This window comes from Stegodyphus dumicola, chromosome 9 (assembly GCF_044657685.1).
Source record: "Stegodyphus dumicola isolate Sdum_Otavi_A_Nest chromosome 9, ASM4465768v1".
Taxonomy (NCBI): Eukaryota; Metazoa; Arthropoda; class Arachnida; order Araneae; family Eresidae; genus Stegodyphus; species Stegodyphus dumicola.
This window is the reverse complement of record NC_140776.1, coordinates 54,662,664-54,681,080: the sequence shown is the minus strand read 5'-3', so window position 1 is coordinate 54,681,080 and position 18,417 is coordinate 54,662,664. Positions and strand designations below refer to the sequence as shown.

At 35.5% G+C, this 18,417-nt stretch overlaps 1 protein-coding gene across 1 annotated transcript; it reads left to right on the top strand.

The window, feature by feature from the left end:
* Window positions 1-3,104: 3,104 nt before the first annotated feature.
* Window positions 3,105-16,645, top strand: LOC118198176 (zinc finger MYM-type protein 1-like). The gene is made up of 3 exons (XM_035369796.2): window positions 3,105-3,197; window positions 14,726-14,861; window positions 15,234-16,645. The coding sequence occupies exons 1-3, from the start codon at window positions 3,105-3,107 to the stop codon at window positions 16,643-16,645; spliced, it is 1,641 nt and encodes a 546-aa protein (XP_035225687.2).
* Window positions 16,646-18,417: the final 1,772 nt, after the last annotated feature.

Below are 18,417 nucleotides of genomic sequence, written 5' to 3'. Positions count from 1 at the left end.
ATGAAGTTTCATTACCTTGGAAGGACAATATGAACAAAATGGGTAGTAATTATAACATCGGCTTAAACAGATGGAGCAGTTTACTTAGAAGGTTTATGAAAAATCCTGAAATTTATGACAAGTATTCAAGGGTAATTGAAGATTATCTAAATAAAGGAATAGCTGAAAAGGCTCCGAAGAATTCTGAAGAAAACATCTATTATTTGCCACACCATTGTGTAATCAGAGAAGATCACGATTCTACGAAATTAAGGGTCGTATTTGATGCTTCCTCGCATACTCATGACAGTCTATCTTTAAATGATTGCTTACATTCAGGACCAAATTTAAACCCTGAATTATTAGATTTGCTAATTAAATTTCGTCAACACAAAATAGCATTTGCTGCAGATATCGAAGCTGCTTTTCTACAAATTCTGTTGAAGCCTGAGGACAGAAATGCAGTAAGATTTCTTTGGACTTCAAAGGAAAAGGAGCAACCGACGATTTTAAGAATGACGCGTGTAATATTCGGAGCAACCTGTAGCCCCTTTTTACTAGCAGCAACTATAAAGCATCAAGCAAGAAAGTTGAAAGCACAATATTCGAAGATCTGTCAGCTTCTTGAAGAAAATTTTTACGTAGATGATTTGATTCATGGTACAGATGATGAAGAAGAAGCTGCAGAAGTTTATGAAGATGTGAAAAGGATTATGATGCTTGCTAGTTTCAATGTGAGAAAGTGGAGGAGCAATAACACCCAATTACTTGCCATTTGGAATGCAGCTGAAAACACGAAGTTTAATGGAGACGTAATGAATAGCAATTTGTTAGGATATATTTCAAATCATGAAGCAGATAAACTGAAATTTCGAATCAAAGATGAATTACTCAAGGATCCGGCTGAGGAAATAACAAAACGGAAGATTCTTCAAGTTGCAGGCGAACTATACGATCCTATCGGTTTCATATCTCCCTTTGTTGTTGTAGCTAAAATGATGATGCAATAATGTTGGCAAAGAGGATACCAATGGGATACACTACTTGATCAAGAATTGCAGAACCGATTTAAAACCTGGTATAATGAAATTTCTAAATTAAAAAATGTTGAAATTCCAAGACATTATTTCAACAATCTGTCAAAAGGTAATTTGTCGAATATTCAATTGCACTGTTTTACAGATAGTAGCCAAAAGGGATATGGTGCCGTTGTATATTTGAGATACAATGAAAATTAGTTAACAAAAACATCATTTGTTATGTCCAAAGCAAGAGTTGCCCCTATAAAAAGGGTTACATTACCTCGACTGGAGCTTTTAGGAGCAGTCATAGGAGCTCGACTCATCACATACATTCGACATTCTTTGAAAAACATAGAAATGAAGATTTATATGTGGACAGATTCAGAAATTGTACTACATTGGGTCAAGGCTGATCCGACAAAATGGAAACAATTTGTACGAAATAGGTGTCTAGAAATCCAAGAGAAAACTGATCCAGATTGGTGGAATTATTTTCCCAGCCATGAGAATCCTTCGGACTTATTGACGAGAGGACAAAAGGTAGAAACGCTTTCAAAAAATGAACTGTGGTGGTATGGCCCACCTTGGCTTGTCAAGGATAACAACGTTTGGCCCAGATCTTCGAGAAATTTTAATGATGATGATAAAATAACAAATTCTGAGAAACGAAAAGGAAAGAAGCAAGAAATCTCAACAGCAAACTGTATTGTTGAAAACAGCGAACCTATCATTCCTATCGAGAACTTCAGTGACATAAAGAAAGTATATAGGATAACATCTTATGTTTTCAGATTTATCAATAATGTTAAAAACCCAAAACTAAGAAGAATTGGACCTGTCAAGGCTGAAGAGATGCAGCAGAGATGCACTGATGCAGAGATGCACTGAAGCAGAGAATTTCTGGATCAAGAAAACTCAAGAAAATTTTAGGGAAGAAATAAGGAAATTAAAGATGAAACAAAGCATACATAGTTCGAAAATATTTACATTAAATACATTTGTAGACTCAAATGGAATACTCAGAGTAGGAGGAAGGCTTCAAAATGCTGGGTTAAGCTATAATCAAGCATACCCAGCAATACTACCTGAGAAATCTCATTTCCCAGATCATATCATTAAAGGTTGTCACGAAACGCAAGGACACGCTGGTGTAGCTGAAACTTTAACTCAAATTAGGGAAAAATTTTGGATACTTAAGGGTCGACAGCGTGTAAAGGGTAATATTAACAAGTGTGTGATTTGCTACAGATTTAAAGCTAAGCCACTAAGTCAGGATATCGCTCCTTTACCAACCGAAAGAATAACAGAGGCAAATCCCTTCGAAGTTGTAGGACTTGATTTTGCTGGTCCTATGAGTACAAAGGATGAAACTGGGAAAGCTTATATTGCTCTGTATACATGCGCTGTAACCAGAGCAGTGCATCTGGAACTAGTGTCTAGCCAAACAGCAAACAATTTTCTTCTGCCCTTTAGAAGATTTATTTCAAAAAGAGGAGTACGTCGAATAATATATTCAGACAATGCAAAAATCTTCAAAAGAGCAGACAAGGATTTACAAAAACTATACGATTACGGAATACCATCAAAGACACAGAAGTTCAAAATTATTTTGGTAATAAAGGTAATGAGTGGAAATTCGATATGGAGAAATCGGCTTGGTGGGGCGGTTTGTGGGAAAGGCTTGTTAGATCTATGAAGTCATGTTTGAAGAAAATACTCATGAAGGCTTCACTTAAATTTGAAGAGCTGGAAACAGTTTTAATTGAAATTGAGGCGATATTGAATTCACGTCCACTGACGTATGTTTATAGTGAAGTTGGAGAACCAGAACCGCTGACGCCAGCTCATTTTCTAGTTGGACGAAGACTGACATCCTTACCATCTGGCAAAATTCTTGAACCTGATTCAACTAAAGAAAATTTAACAAGGCGATATAAATACCGGCTAAGGTTATTAGAAGAGTTTTGGAAAAGATGGAAAAGAGAATACGTACTTGAAATTAGAAACGTAAAACAAATTCAGAGAGGTAATGCCGTAACAGATCTTTTGAAAGGCTGTGTAGTTCTAGTACATAAAGAAAAATTACCAAGATTATTATGGAAGATGGGAGTTGTACAGGAGTGTCATCCAGGACGAGATGGGAAAATAAGGGCTTGCACTGTCAGTTTAGCTAATGGAACTCATCTTCGTCGTCCTGTACAGTTATTGTACCCATTAGAAATGACTTGACCTCTTTGAACTGAATACAGTGAACTTAAATTGCGAACACTGCATCTATGAACGTTTAAATTTGTAAAACATTAAAAACATTTAGTGTTTAAGATAACTTCAGAATCCAATCCTTTGATGAACCAAGAGTTCATCGAGGGGGAGGATGTTACAGTTTATGTAGCTGGCCACGAGAGGGCGCAGCTTTTTTACTTTTAGATTGTTATATTTTTCTTACCGCATTGCGGATTTTATATAGATGTAGTAGCAACCCGAGAAACATGATGAACGTTCTAATGTAAGCAAACAATTGTTGTACATAGCTGTAAATAAAGCTTCTGTGTGATAAAACTGAAAAGGAATTCCAAGCGTTCCTGTGGATATTCATCAAGAAAGGTAAGCAAAAATTCACTTATCGATGTTGTTAAATGTAAATAATAATAAGAAGAAAAAAGATCATAAGTTGCAACAGAATAGAAGTAAATAACAGAGTTGGCCCTTGTTTAAGATTACCCGGGTGTACTAGCAGGCACGTAACAATACGGCTATATAACACTAAGCTTTGACTAACAGCAACAACGGGGTCGAAAAGCTTCCTTACCCTCTTCTACTGAAGTCATGGATGGATCATGGATCATCACTTTGCTGTTGGCATGAAGTTTTTGCCAGTAAATCAAAATGCTCCCTAAAGCCTTTCACGGTAGTTATAGAAATTAAGGTACTACGCACCACACTCGAAGGCAAAAGAATCTGTAGTGATAAAGTCAAGCAAGCAGTTGTACATGTAAAGTTTGAATTAAATAAGCATTTGTAAAATATATTCATGTTTACAGTTACCACCAGTGTGCATTGTGATAAATAGACCTTGGGCGTTTTATAACAGATTCTATTGAAGGATCATATTCGATGAGTTCTTTAATTGTAGGATAAAGCGAGTTCTTTGCTTTTACGAAAATGCTATGAGAAGTAATTAACATTTGGTCATGGATAGGATTTTAAAAAAAAATTCTTCATGGATAATGGAGCTACGCACAAACCACGGCGCGTTGACTGTTGATCTTAGAATGTTGTTCTGCAAGATATTTATTTTTACTTTTTCCGTTTTATTTGCAGTGGCCCAAGCCGGAACTGCCAACTGAGCATAATAAAATAGGGCGAATGAGGGATAAGTGCAGTGTTCCTTTCATAGGAATATTCAGCTTTGACTTTCTTCCGATTAAGCAATAAATGGCCATATAAGCAGAATTGGTACGGTTTAATACAGAATTGATACGATCTTTGAGATTTAGGTCTATGGTAATTGCTAAATATTTTTACGAACTTGCAACAGGGACAATTTCACTATTTATTGTGATGTCGGTGTTCACTCTGATTGTAGTCCTGCAACGTCTGTAGAGCACCACACAGCATTTAGAGGTGCTAAGGCTAATTTTCCACATGTTACACTATTTTGCAACGATATTGACATGCAGTTAAAGATTATTTATTGCGATATTGACATTCAGTTAAAGATTATTTATGACAGTTTTAGGATTTATGGACTTGGATAAAATGACCGTATCATCTGCATACTTTGGAATTTTTGAGTTGAATGGGAAAGGAAATTCGTTTATATAGATGTTAAAAAGATTCGGTGCTAAAACTGAACCCTTTGGGACTCCACGGTGAATTATTTTCTTGTCTGAAAGTGCATTTCTACATCGGACCTGAAAATTTTTCCTTTTGAGGTAAGATATATATTAATAATGTGAAACTATTTGGGAGAAGAAAGTTGGAGAGCTCTTGTAAGGCCATTGTGCCAGACATGCTCGAACGTTTTTTCAAAATCAAGAAAAGCATGCTGCAACACTTGATTTGTGAATGAATGCTTGAGATATAAATTCCACAAGATTTAAGATTTGGTGGGTTGTGCTATGGTCTTTTCTAAATCCGAATTAGTGGTTATCTATTAAGTTCAGTCGTTCAAGGTGATCTGTTAAGCGTTGGATTAAAATTTTCTCAAAAACCTTTCCTATAGTGAGGAAAAGGCTAATCGGCCGATAGCTAGAAGTACGTCTTGCGTTTTTCCCTGGTATGAGGATATTGATAATAATCGAGTTCTTCCACTGCTGTGGAAAGTATGACATCTGGATGCATGGATTGAATATATTAGAAAGTTGAGCTATGCAGTTTCTAGGAAGAGCTTTTAAGGCATCTTTACTGGTGGTAACCTCTGGCTTTAGCGCCGTTTTAACTTCTTTATAATTTCTTTAATTTCTACGAGAGACGTGAATTTGATGAAATTTGTGCTGGTTCTGTTCTTGATGCTATTTATTGAGTAACTAATCTCATCTTCTTGGTCAGCATTTTCAGGAGGATGTGGCTTAAACATTTCGGCCAAGTCGGCTGCCATTATATTAGCGATGTCATCTTCTGAGTAATATACACAGCCCATGTGATTTATTCGATGTTTTTGAACTGCCCTACCTCTTCTGGGGAGCGTGCGATCTTGCATACTGTATTCGGCTGGATATCTATATTGAGTAAAAGATTATCCCAATTATACGACCTGAATTCCTAGATTTCCCGTGTAATTTTTCTTTAAACGTGTTTTACTTCTCTTTTAATTCTTGGGTATCTTGCGAGCTACCAGTGCTTTCTTAACCTATTTCTTTCTTTAATGAGGTTCCTGATGTTGGGTAATTTAAGATTTGGGGAATCTTCAGACACAGTAGAGGAACTTTTAATGGCTTCCCTGAATTTTGGAGGACAGCTTGTAAATTTCAATCTTTGTATCACTACAGTATTGCAAGGCAGAGTTACAAGGGAAATTTTTGTGGTGATCAGCCACTTTTTTCCAGTTAGTTTTGGTGCGGGTGAAGAGTAGAAGCTATAGAAATCAAATATTACTGGAAAATGGTCCGATGACAATTCTTCTTTCACTTCAAGATAAGGAACTATTGATAGGTGTTTCAAAATGACGATGTCGAGGACATCTTCGGAGCCCCTGTAATCGTATCTTTCTACCGAAGTGACCCGATTTCAGCTTAAAATACTTGTTTCTACCTCATTTACATAAATCGAAATCCTAAAAACTCATTCTGGCAAGGAAACGTTGGTGGAAAATGAGAAGATGAAGGAAAGGCTTGTTCCAAAATAAAAATAACTGTTAGAAAAATAAAGTAAACCCTGCAAGTTTGTTAATAAAAAATTCGTTAAAGTTGCACAAAATATGAAATAGATTTTTAATAAAGCAAATTCCAAACTCCGGCTTTCAGGTGCCCATATTCGAGTAAAGGACTATGTCGTTCAAAATTTGATGGCTCTAGGTACCATTGTTTTTTCACAGAGCGAGAAACATACATACATTCATGCAGATTCTTTATTATTTAATTTCCTTAAATATAATACAGGGAGCTAATATTTGGTGGTAACAAACTGAAAAGTGAAATGGATATTTATTAGTGAACCGGAGCAAAATGCCGTTTCGAGACTAATAGCTCTTCTAGGCTAACGCCCCTTTGGGCTAAAAAATTTTTTAATGAGTCATTAAGTAATGTTGACAAGTTCGTACATCTAAAAATTCTAATCAGTCGTTAAATAATGTTAACAAGTTCCATATATATAAAATCTTTTCTTTCGGACGATGCTTACAAAATTTTTTCGGGATTTCGCTTACTAAAGAAAATTATAAATCCTGTTTGAATTAGTTAAAAAAGCGGTACGGTAAACAAGAATACTTGATTAGTTGTTTCATGAATAAACTATTAGAATTGAACTACGCAAAACCTACTGTGCAAAAACTACTCAAAAACCGCGAGTTCTGAATTCTGCCGCCCTGTTTTTTCCTAAATTCTTAAGATTCTTCCTATATTTTAAACGTGTCAAAGTTCAGCCGCCTCGTGATACTGCACAGGTTCTGGCGCTAGACTTGCTACTAACACAATGAATATTATATACCTGCTATGTCCAAAAGCAAACTTTGCATCGTGCAGTAATAAAGAACGTACTTTGCATCATTTTCTTCGTAAAATACACATAAATGTTACTTTCAAGAGAAAGCATGGCATTACCTAGCAAAAACAATATTTTGTTTTCCCTTCGTGGCACAGAGAATGGATTAGCATTTTCAGAACAACTTTCTGTACAGCTTCACTTCTCACGCCTCTGGCTTCCGTGAGAGAAGCGGTCGATTCCGGTTTGCAGCTTGCCAGTTCGGTGAATTTAATGTTATTTCAAAGAATGTGAGATAGAAACACAGCCGGAGGCTACGCGTACAGCCCAAATAGTTCACTTTCTGCTAGACACGTGGGAAACCCCGAACAACAAAAAGAAGGAAAGCGGTGGACTTTCAACTTCATTCAGTTACATTTCTTTGAACTTTACTATGCTGTGTTTTTATTTTAAAATACATGCTATTCGATTCTTTTAAATTAAACGCTTTATTATCATCAGCATTACTGTCGACGCAAACGAATAGAAACACTGCACCAATACCTCAAGTATTTAACATCGCTTGCTCTTTCCCAGTCCCCCCTTTTTTTAATGAAGTGCAATTAAGCAGCTAACATTAATAAGTAAGGAAGATATTTTTAGCAATTTACTTTTTAATTTTCAAATTAAAATAATTATTAAATAATTGTGAGAAAACGACGGCATCTAAAGCTACCAAATTTTGAACTCACGTTCTCCACCGAACCCGTGCCCCTCCAAATTCGAATTTTGAATTTCAAATTTGTTTTTTATTTACTTCGCATTTTTACGAATTTAATTTTTTTAATTACACACACACACACACATATATACATATATATAATAAATTTAGGAGCGGAAACAAACTTGGAAGTAATGACGAGCAGAATTTGGAGGCGAAGGCAGATTAAATTTTTAATTTTATTTTCAGCAACATGTTGAGGTTACACACAAGTAGCAAAATGTGCCTTGCATTTTTGATAACTTCGTAGCAAGAAAACGGCAGCAGACAGACAGCAGTATAGCTAGCCCAAAGCGTGGAAAGCAAGTGCCTAATGTTCAGGATGAAATCTCAAGTCAGACTGAGTTAGTTTTAGTTTTCAAAGCATTTTGATTGGATGGTTAATATTGCTGTAAAATTATTATTGGCTGATAAGAGTTTTAGTTCCGTTTACATCATCAGAATTATGTAAGAGTCATATGACATAGATTTTCTCGAAATGACGCATTGCAGAGAGAGGTTACTATTTTTAGAATTGAGAAGGGAAATTAATTTACGCTGCTGATTTAATCTTTTATATATTCTTTATTTTGCTTACATATGACATACCCAATATATTTAAATATATGGCTTTTTGACATATATTCGTCGCTTCTGTATATGTACTATATACACACACAATATATTTGTCTTTCGTATTTAATGAATAAACTAAACAAACTAATACAAATTTGTTGTCACTGTCTTAATTTAAATATATATACCTTCGATATAGAATTTTAAATATTAAAATAAAAAATATTAATATTAAATATTTAAATATTTTTACCTTCGATATATATATATATATATATATATGTGTCAAAAAGCCTTATATATAGTGTGCATCTCTTGCCAAAAGGCCCATATACAAATATATTGACAAATACTATATTGGGTATTTAGATATATTATATACCCAATATAATTGTCTTTCGAATTTAATCAATAAACTCAACACTCTAAAACAAATTTGTTGCCACTGTCCTGATTTAAATATTTTTACCTTTCACGCGACAGTGTGTTGCCGTTCAGCAAAGCGTAACATAATATTTAATTTTTCTTTCAAATTCATTCTGCTATTAGTTAGCAATAGAAGCAAGAAATGAAGATACATTACAGTTATGATTAATTACTACCTGGACCTACGAAATTACATCAGATGGATTCATTAAAATCGTTGTAGATTTTTTTTTTTTTTTTTTTAAATATAGTAACTGTTTTAGACTACAGGGCGCGCAAGCGGCTATGAAGACAAATAACTGATTCATATTAATTTCTTATTTCAGAACACCTGCTCAAAAAAGAATGTTATACACAAAATAACTGCATGCTTAGCTTAAAATTATTTTAATTTTGGTATTTTTAAACTATGTTACTTTTTCCCTTAGGGTTTTTAATGAACTGAAAACGAAATCAAATTCTCTAGAGGAAATGCATTGTAAGAATTAATGTTAATTCTATTAACATTTAAATTTTAAGTTAAAGTTCCTTTCCTGCCAAATTCTTAACTTCAACTTACTACTTCCGGCCAGAACGTAGTTTTGGAATCTTGCTGAATATTTAATGAGGAGGAGCGGTATTTAAACCACGAAGTTACTTACTGAGTCAGCTGTATATTTTCTACGCTGCTGATTTTCCCAAAATTAGCTCTACCAACTCCATCCTTGCCTGCTATGCCGACGACACGGCTATTGCCGTGAAATCAGCTAACCTCAACCACGCCATCAAAGTCCTACAGAACTTCACCCCATCCATCGAAAACTGGTGTAGCAAATGGAAGATCAAAATTAATGCAAGTAAATCACAACTATTGCTCATCAGAAGAAGAAAACGAAACCGCCCTGTAAATAACAACCTTTTCCTGTTTAATGAAATTGTTCCCATAGTTCGCCAGGCCAAATACCTCGGGGTCACTATTAATGATAAGCTTACCTGGACACCGCACATTAACAATGTCAGGAATCAAGCCCTGAAAGTCATTAATTGTCTCCTACCCATCTTAGGAAAATACTCCAATCTTGATCTACGCAAGAAACGACTTATCTACTTGACAGCTGTGAGACCCATCCTCACATATGCATCCCCTGCATGGACTGCGGCAAAACCTGCCGACATTAATAAACTGCAAATTGTGCAAAATAAATTCTTGAGAATCGCTACAAACGCCCCTTACTATGTGAGGAACTCTGTGTTGCATAGTGATCTACGTATTGACACCTTAAAAGATTTCCTGCACAAGAGCAACGAAAACTTTTTTCAAAAAGCATTTAACTGCAGTCAGTTAAACTTTTTTCAAACCTTAAACTATGAAATCCTTGCAGAAGACCAATTTCTACGTCCGTTTGCTGCATTTTCATTAAATGCCGACGATAATCATCCTACTTAATCTCCCAAAACCAAGCAGCATCCTTCGAAGCCACAGTTCGGGAGGGTGGCCCCTCACGTAACCTAGGACTTAGAAAATTTCTATCTCTGCTTTGGATCACTCAGTGCTACTGAAATGACTGCACATATCTGTACATATTTTACTGATTCTTTTACTTTATAACCTTATTTTTATTCTATCCAATGTGTATATATTCCTCAATAAGCTATTTACAACTGCATATTTTCTGTCAACTGAGCACTACTGAGACCGATGAACTCTGTGCTATGCCACGCCCAGTGCTCATAAATTCTGGACTTTGCAGCAATTTCACGAACTGTTAGTGAAAAACTCTTGTGAAATCCATTGACTGGAACTCTTGCCCTTCAGAGAAAAATATGTTTTCATTATTTGAATGACAAATATTTTTTAAAAAACAAGTTTTCTTAGCCATCACATGACATGGCTCCACTTTTGACTTTCTACGCTAACATTGTATATTTGTAAATACTCATATTTAACCAAGATTCAATTATGCAACTTCATTCTGAATAATTATATTTTATTTTTGACTTTCATCATTTCAACTTTTTTTGCATATTTGTATCTGATTTGTATTTTACACCACCCCACGATGTTACACTCTTTAGTGGCAAAGTGCTACACTTTCCCTTATTTTCACATCTTGTCTCTGCGACACCTTTGTTCTGTTTTTAGTACTTCCAGGAACCCTTATTAAACGACAACTGGCAAAAAGCCTGCAATCCACGCAGGCTAAGTCCAGTATAACAGCGGAAAATGGAAATGGACTGAGTCAGAGAGAATCAGAGTTTCTGATTTACGCGCGTCTGCCTTTTTGGCCACTGTCTCTCTCAAAGCTGTTATTACGCTCGGCCGTACTCAGGCCCTTGCTAAGCTTCGTAGTCAAATAAGTTAAGGGGCCAACTCGATTTGAACCTTGATAGCTTCGGCTATACTTCCTTAGTTAATCTTAGTTTTAGTTTAATTCTTAGTCTTTTAAGTTCGAGTCCAAGTGTGGGCTTTGCTTGTACACACCCAGGCAGAGTTTTATTAAATCTTATTAGAATAATAAAGGGTTAGTTACCCTTCTATCTTGCTGTTTCTTGTCACCGAACTCAAGCGATTATTCGCTTATCAGTTCTTAGATTCTTCACTTCCAACATTAACTTACAAATTACGAAGTGAGGAACTCTACAGCATAATGCCTAGCATTGCCAGAGTTTTAACGTATTTATGTAATGCAATAGCATACACATTAATCATAATATTTAAAAGCATTTGAATTGTTTATAAATAATTCTGCTTAATAAGTTAATGCATTATTATTTCTATCATTAAAAATAAAAAATTTGTTTATGTGTTCGTCGCACTGTGAAAAGACAGTTTCTCTATAAAGAAGTATGATATAGCAGTAATACACAGTGATGATGTATTGTACAGCAGATAAGTTCAGACTCATGGACTGTTTCTGTTCTAGTTCAAGAATGAACTTTTCTACTATACAAGATACATATCAGTCGCTTGTAAACATTAGGTATTTGTTGCAATTAAATAATACTGTTGTAAATTCGTGTAAATATGTGAATTTATTTATTTATAAATTGGCTTTTGTAACATTGTATGTTGTGTATTATTTATATTTATTGATTTATTTAGTGCATTTTATGTTTATTTATTTATTGCTTATTTTATTTATTCTTGAATTTAACACTAGTTATTATGCTTTCAGATCTTTATTGCATATGTTATATTGTACATTTTTAAATACTGGGTGAATTGACGTTGTAATTAGAAGGATAGCTCAAGTACAATCGTAGACATGAGCAAAAACCCTTCTTCTGAGTTCTAGGGTATTAACAAAACACTGCGTCAAAGCCTGCATTGAATCAGTTACTTCATTTCAGAGCTGTGTGACTATATTGAGGTTTTCTCAGTGATTATTGCTTCAGACATTTCTCTGCGAATGATTTTGATGACTTTCGATATTCATTCCATCTTGACAATTTTACATCACCTTTGTTTTTCTCCTTGATCTTGTTGTAAGAGCTTGATATATCTTAATAAAGGTTCAAGTTTTCCTGTTCATTTGACTTAATTATACGAGGAGATTTCTATGAACTTGTAGTACGGCATAATAAATACTTTTTAAATTAATTTACATTCTGATAGAAAAAGGTAGGAGAACAGAACAGAAATAACCTAAAAATAACTGATTAATTTAAATGAAACCTTTTAGTACCAAGCTTGAGCCTAGGGCCTCAGATCCCTAAAATTTTCATATAATTCTTTCCTCCTAAAAACGAAGAAAATGAATCAAAATTCCAGACAGAACTATATAATTAGAGCTCCAAGCAAAAAAATAGGACTCTCAAAGGGATTTAGGTATTCTTTCGTTCGGGGCACGAAAGGTTTTCTTCTGTCGAGATGCCTTCATAGCAGTGCCCTGTTATCAGGGCCGGCGTTAGACATTTTGCCGGTGCAATACCTCTGGCTTGTAAATTATGCCGTCCAACGCCCAATTCTAAAAATTTTATCGCCCCTGAAATCTGCCGCCCAGTGCAACCGCCGCTTCACCTCTCTAACACTGGCCCTGCCCTAGAGGGTGCTGACACTTTTATGCAGACTGGTCATTGTTTGAAACGGCTGGTATTTCGTAAAGGTGCCACATTGTTATAATCAGATTCTAACTTGAAAAACACAACCTTCATTAGGATGCGGGCGCCTTCATGTTATGGTACCCTTATGCAGGTCCGACTTTCGCCAGCATTATCGGTTAATTAACTAAATAGCGAATAAAATAAATCTTCGGAACATTTATGAAAAACGGGAACGTTGCAAAAACACTGGCATAAACGTGAACTCATCTTTGCGTAAGTGAAGTGCATTGTCATAAAAATCCCAAAGACTTATTTCATCCCCTCCATAATTTGTTAATCAATAATGCAGATGAAAATCAGACTTATGCAAGTGTGCCTTGGAATAAAGGTGCTTCCACCTTTAAAAGAGGGTTGCGTTTTTCAAATTTGACTCTGATCTTCTTAAAGGGATCCTTTCTTAGCACCATTGTGAAAATTTTGGTCTTTTTGAACAGCAACCACCCTAGGTAATGGTGTGAGTATCTTTATAACAGGGCACCGTTATGAAGTGATCTCTTCCAGCGTAGTCGCAAATGTCGACAGGGCCGGATTAAGGGTGTCGTAGGCCCTAGGCACTCCAGCAGCGTAGGCCCCGAAATAATAAACATTTTTTAACTGAAATTGACCGCTAATATTAAGTAATAATTTTGTTGTAGATATAAATCCGAAAATGTGATGATGCGGTAAAATAACATTATTTTATTTTGGGATTTTAATGTTTTTATTTTTCATAGAGCCATTTTCAATAGCCATAATTCCAGAATTGAGTTTATCTGCAACAATGCAACTTTTATATCTACCAAATTCCATGCAGAATTCCAGGGTTTTAGTACATGAACATGACAAGACATTAGCCGCCGGGAAAACCTCTCGGACGGGCACATGCGTTTGACACAGTTGGCCACGTTTCCATGCCCACTACCAAACGCTTGCGCGCGATCGAGAGGTTTTCCCTGCTGCTAAGGTCTTTTGTTTTAGTAGCTCAGTTGTGTAATAAGTTAATATGTAAACACTACGATAGAGCGTGTATGCCTGTGCTTGTATTTAATCACGCTCAACCCCAAGTCAATCTTTAGTTTAAAAACTGGAAGTTAAATTTATTATAAGTAAGGTAAGTAAAGGAAAGTTGTTTTTATACTCTACTTATTTCAACCTAGTTTTTGATTCTGGAATATTGCTTCATTCCATTATAAATAATAGAATTTTCATTTTATCACTTCTTATTAGTATAATAGTCCGCCGTAGAATGCAGCACAATGCAAGGAACTTTGAGTAGGCCTACTATGGGGTGGTTTGGCCATACTATTGTAAAAAATCTCCAGTAGTAGTCGTAGAAATAGTACAGTCCAAATCACCTTTGGAATAGCTTAATTTTAATCCATACTCGTAAATCCGGGTTTCGTTTTTACAAGTTTAAAATGCATTACTTAACAAATTTAAAATAACTTTTTAGCTTTCTGATAGCATAATAAAAGCGACGGGCGCAAACTAAAATGTATATTTAAAGGTGACGAGAAGAAGGAGAAAACAAGTTTAAATTTTAGTTTGTGCGTGCCCATCGCTTTTATTATGGTATATCAGAAAGTTAAAAAATTATTTTAAACTTTTAAGCGCAATTTATAAAAGCTTTTTTTAAATATTTTTTTTTTAGCGAAAAATGTCTGATGGATATAAAAGAAAACACCAAAGTGGACATGAAAAACGCAAAAAGAAAGAGAAAGTGAGTGAGTCGCTTAGTAAAATTAAAGGTTCTTTATTGAAATATGTTAACATTTCTAAGGAGACAGAAGATAATGCAGATGCGGTAGATATTTCCTCGATCGAGGTTAGACCTAAAGAAGCTGAGGCTTGTTGGGACTCGCAAGAATGTTCAACCAATAAAACTGAGAATGTCACAGAAGACGAGGCTGACGGGGGTTTACGAAATTTTAACGACGCTTCCAAGCAGGTGGTGCCTGAATCACTACCAACAACATAAGCCTCAAGTATTTTCAGTTCTGATCCAGCACGGTGGACAACCATAAGCGCAGCTCTTATCGATTACTTCTCTCGTAATCACCCTGTGCAGAAATTGGATATAAATTTTAAGTTATACGCCACTAAATTTGGCGAAATAATGAGATGTCCATCACAAGATTATTTTTTCAGAAAACTGAACAACAATGATATTATAAAAAGGGACTGGTTGATATTTTCCGAATCTACTGGCAAGTTTTTTTGTTAAAAATGTATTTTGTTCAAATCGGACCTACCTGGAAATCCAAACCTGTGTAACCAATTCCTTACAGGCTTTAATGACTGGAAAAACGCACATTCGAGAATTTCAAGTCATGAAGTGTCAAAAGAACATTTTGCATCTATTTCTGCTTTAGTGAACTACCAACAAACTAGAAAAATTGATGAGACGTTTGATATTGTCAAGGAAAAAGAAAGCACATATTGGACAACGGTTTTAAGAAGAGTAGTGGAAGTAATTAAGTTTTTGGCCGAAAGGGGACTAGCGTTTAGAGGCGATAATGAAATACATGGTGATCCTAGTAATGGCAATTTTCTTGGGTGTATCGATCTCTTAGCCAAATTTGATCCGTTTCTAGAAGAACATGTAAGAAGATACGGTAATCCAGGCCGCGGAAAAGTATCATATTTATCCTCCACAACGTATGAAGAACTAATAATTTTACTGGGGTCAAAAGTATTGGAAAAAATAGTTACAGAAATCAAAGAAGCCAAGTATTATGGAATCACTGTGGATTCTACACCTGACGTTAGCCATACGGATCAACTCTCCATAGTTATTAGATATGTCTCAAAAACTGGAGATATATATGAAAGATTTTTGATGTTTGTTAAAATAGAAAAACATGATGCCAAGTATCTTTTTGACACTCTAATTTCAGTTTTAGAAAATCAGGGAATAGACCCAAAATTTTGCAGATGTCAGTCTTATGACAATGCGGCTAATATGAGCGGAGTGTATTCGGGAGTACAAACTAGATTTAGGGAAATCAACAGCGCAGCCACTTGGGTACCATGTGGAGCTCATAGTCTTAATCTAGTTGGCACAGCGGCGGCAGAAAGCTGCTTAGAAGCTGTAAAATTTTTTGAAATTTTGCAATCGCTCTACAATTTCTTTGCAGCGTCCCCTCAAAGATGGTCTAAACTAAGGTCTTTGGGAAGTAAAATTTCTGTAAAAAGACTTTCAGAGACCAGATGGTCAGCACGTTATGAGGCTGTAAAAACATTATGTGCCCATTATGATGATATACGTGGTATTCTTACAAATATTTCAACTAGTGAAGGTATGAAACCTACAACAGTGATTGAGGCACAAACCTTAATCCATCAAATGAATACTTTGGAGATGGTATTACTCACAGTTATTTGGGAAGATCTACTAAAACACGTCGATATTGTAAATAAATCTCTTCAAGAACCTGGCATCGAGTTTAACACGATGGTGCGACTTTACGACAGTTTAATTCAATATTTATCTCACTGCAGAACTGAGGACATGTATAATAGCTATTATCTTAAGGCAAAAGCCCTTGCACCAGATTCAGAATTTAAAGAATCCGAAACTAGAGTTCGTAAGAGAAAACGACAGTTCGATGAAGAGCCAGATGAGACTCCCTCTCGCAATGCCAAAGATTCCTTTAAGATTAATGTTTTTTTTTATTGTTCTGGATGTGCTTTGCGCTGAAATGACAAAGAGACGCACTGCGTATACCAGCCTTTATGACACATTTAGTTTTCTTACGGATAATACACTGACCGAGGACATTATCAAGGTTAAGGCTCAAGCTCTGGTAAAAATGTATCCGTCTGACTTAGAAGAAAACTTTGTTGATGAGTATTTGATTTTTTCAATTTTATTTTATTGTATTTTCAATTTTATTGTACCCCAAAACCACCCCTATAACGGATCTCATCAAATTACAAATAAAGGATAAACTTGTGTCAAGTTTCCCAAATGTTAATATTGCATTGCGCATATACCTTTCGATATTGGGTTCGAATGCAGAAGGAGAAAGATCATTCTCCAAGTTGAAGCTTATAAAAAATTTTATGCGTTCAACTATGGGTCAAGAGAGAACTTCGTCACTGGGCCTTCTGTGTATTGAAAGTGATGTCGCTCGCGGCATTAATTTTGAAGATATAATACACGAATTCGCTGTGTCAAAATCCCGAAAAAAGGAGTTATTTTAGGATCTACTTAGTAAACCAAACGTTTTGTATTCGTATTTTTTGTGTATTTGTATTTACATATATTATTTTGACCTTCACTATATAATAATATAAAAATGTTTATAAGTTTTTGGGGTATTTTTATTTCAATATATTTTTTTTCAAAGCCCTAAGACCTTTGGCCTTCGTAGGCCCTTTGGCCTTCGTAGGCCCTAGGCACGTGCCTACTGTGCCTAATTGGTAATCTGGCCCTGAATGTCGAGGCGAAATTCATCACGGCATAACTTCTAAAAAGAGGTAAATGAGTTTGGTTTCGCTTATTTGATTTTGGCAAAGCACTCAAAGGCTATCTGCCTAAGGGAAGGGATACCTCCGTGGAGGACTTATACACGTTACACATGGAGAAAACCATGAAAACACTCATGCAGGCAGCCCCGTTCGCCGGAATTCGAACCCCGGACCGAATTACCAGTGTTCAGCGATTACCAGCGTCAATTACTTTATCGCTTGGCCACTGGTGGTCGGTAAATGAGTTCAAACTTCGGTTCAGACAATCTGGGACTATAGGCATAAAGTTCTTTCGGCTCCAAAAGCCGCCGTTTTTGCTTATGGGAAGACCAAAAACAGCTCTGTAAGAAATTACAGGGTGGAATTATGGCTCTTAAAAGTTTGGGACTTTAGTTCCGAGCTTTGTGGAGTAAGATGTAATAAGTCCATGAATGTGTTTGAGGATACAATTATGAAACAGATTAATCGGAAAACAACTTCCGAACACGAGAAACAACGCAGCATACTGACCAACCGGAAATGTTATTCTAAGCAAGAAAAAATGGTGATAAGAAGCTAAATTTAGTAAGCACTTTTATGGGTGCATGTAACTAAAATTTTTTCTTAAAAATAAGCTAAATTATCAAAATGAATTCTAGTAAAGTAAATATTGTTTTCCTGAGCTCTAAGGTAGAAATTATAAGGAGCTGGATATTTGCAAAGCACATAGACAGCGCAGCGGTAGCACGCTTAATCAAGAACTTTACTTTGAATATCAAATGCAAGCTAAGCATTTACACGCTTACAGATAATGTTTTCAGTCATGAAAAACAAACCCAGGATGCAAAACACTAGAGAGAGAGAGATTTTTATTCCTCTCTTTGATGTAGGAAGCTAAACATCATTAATTTAACAATCATTAAATTTGAATTCCCTTGCTATTATTTTACCCCAAGCTTAGGCTTGTAATAATGTAAAATAATAATGAAATTAATGCAATGTGTTTCGAAAGATACTCAT

Bases quoted from the DNA above. Each gene is read 5' to 3' on its own strand.
- LOC118198176 (XM_035369796.2), top strand. From the start codon at position 3,105: ATGGGAGTTGTACAGGAGTGTCATCCAGGACGAGATGGGAAAATAAGG. The intron at 3,198-14,725 runs GTACAGTTATTG...AACATTTCTAAG, and splicing joins GAACTCATCTTCGTCGTCCT to GAGACAGAAGATAATGCAGA. The intron at 14,862-15,233 runs GTTTACGAAATT...AATTCCTTACAG, and splicing joins AGAAGACGAGGCTGACGGGG to GCTTTAATGACTGGAAAAAC.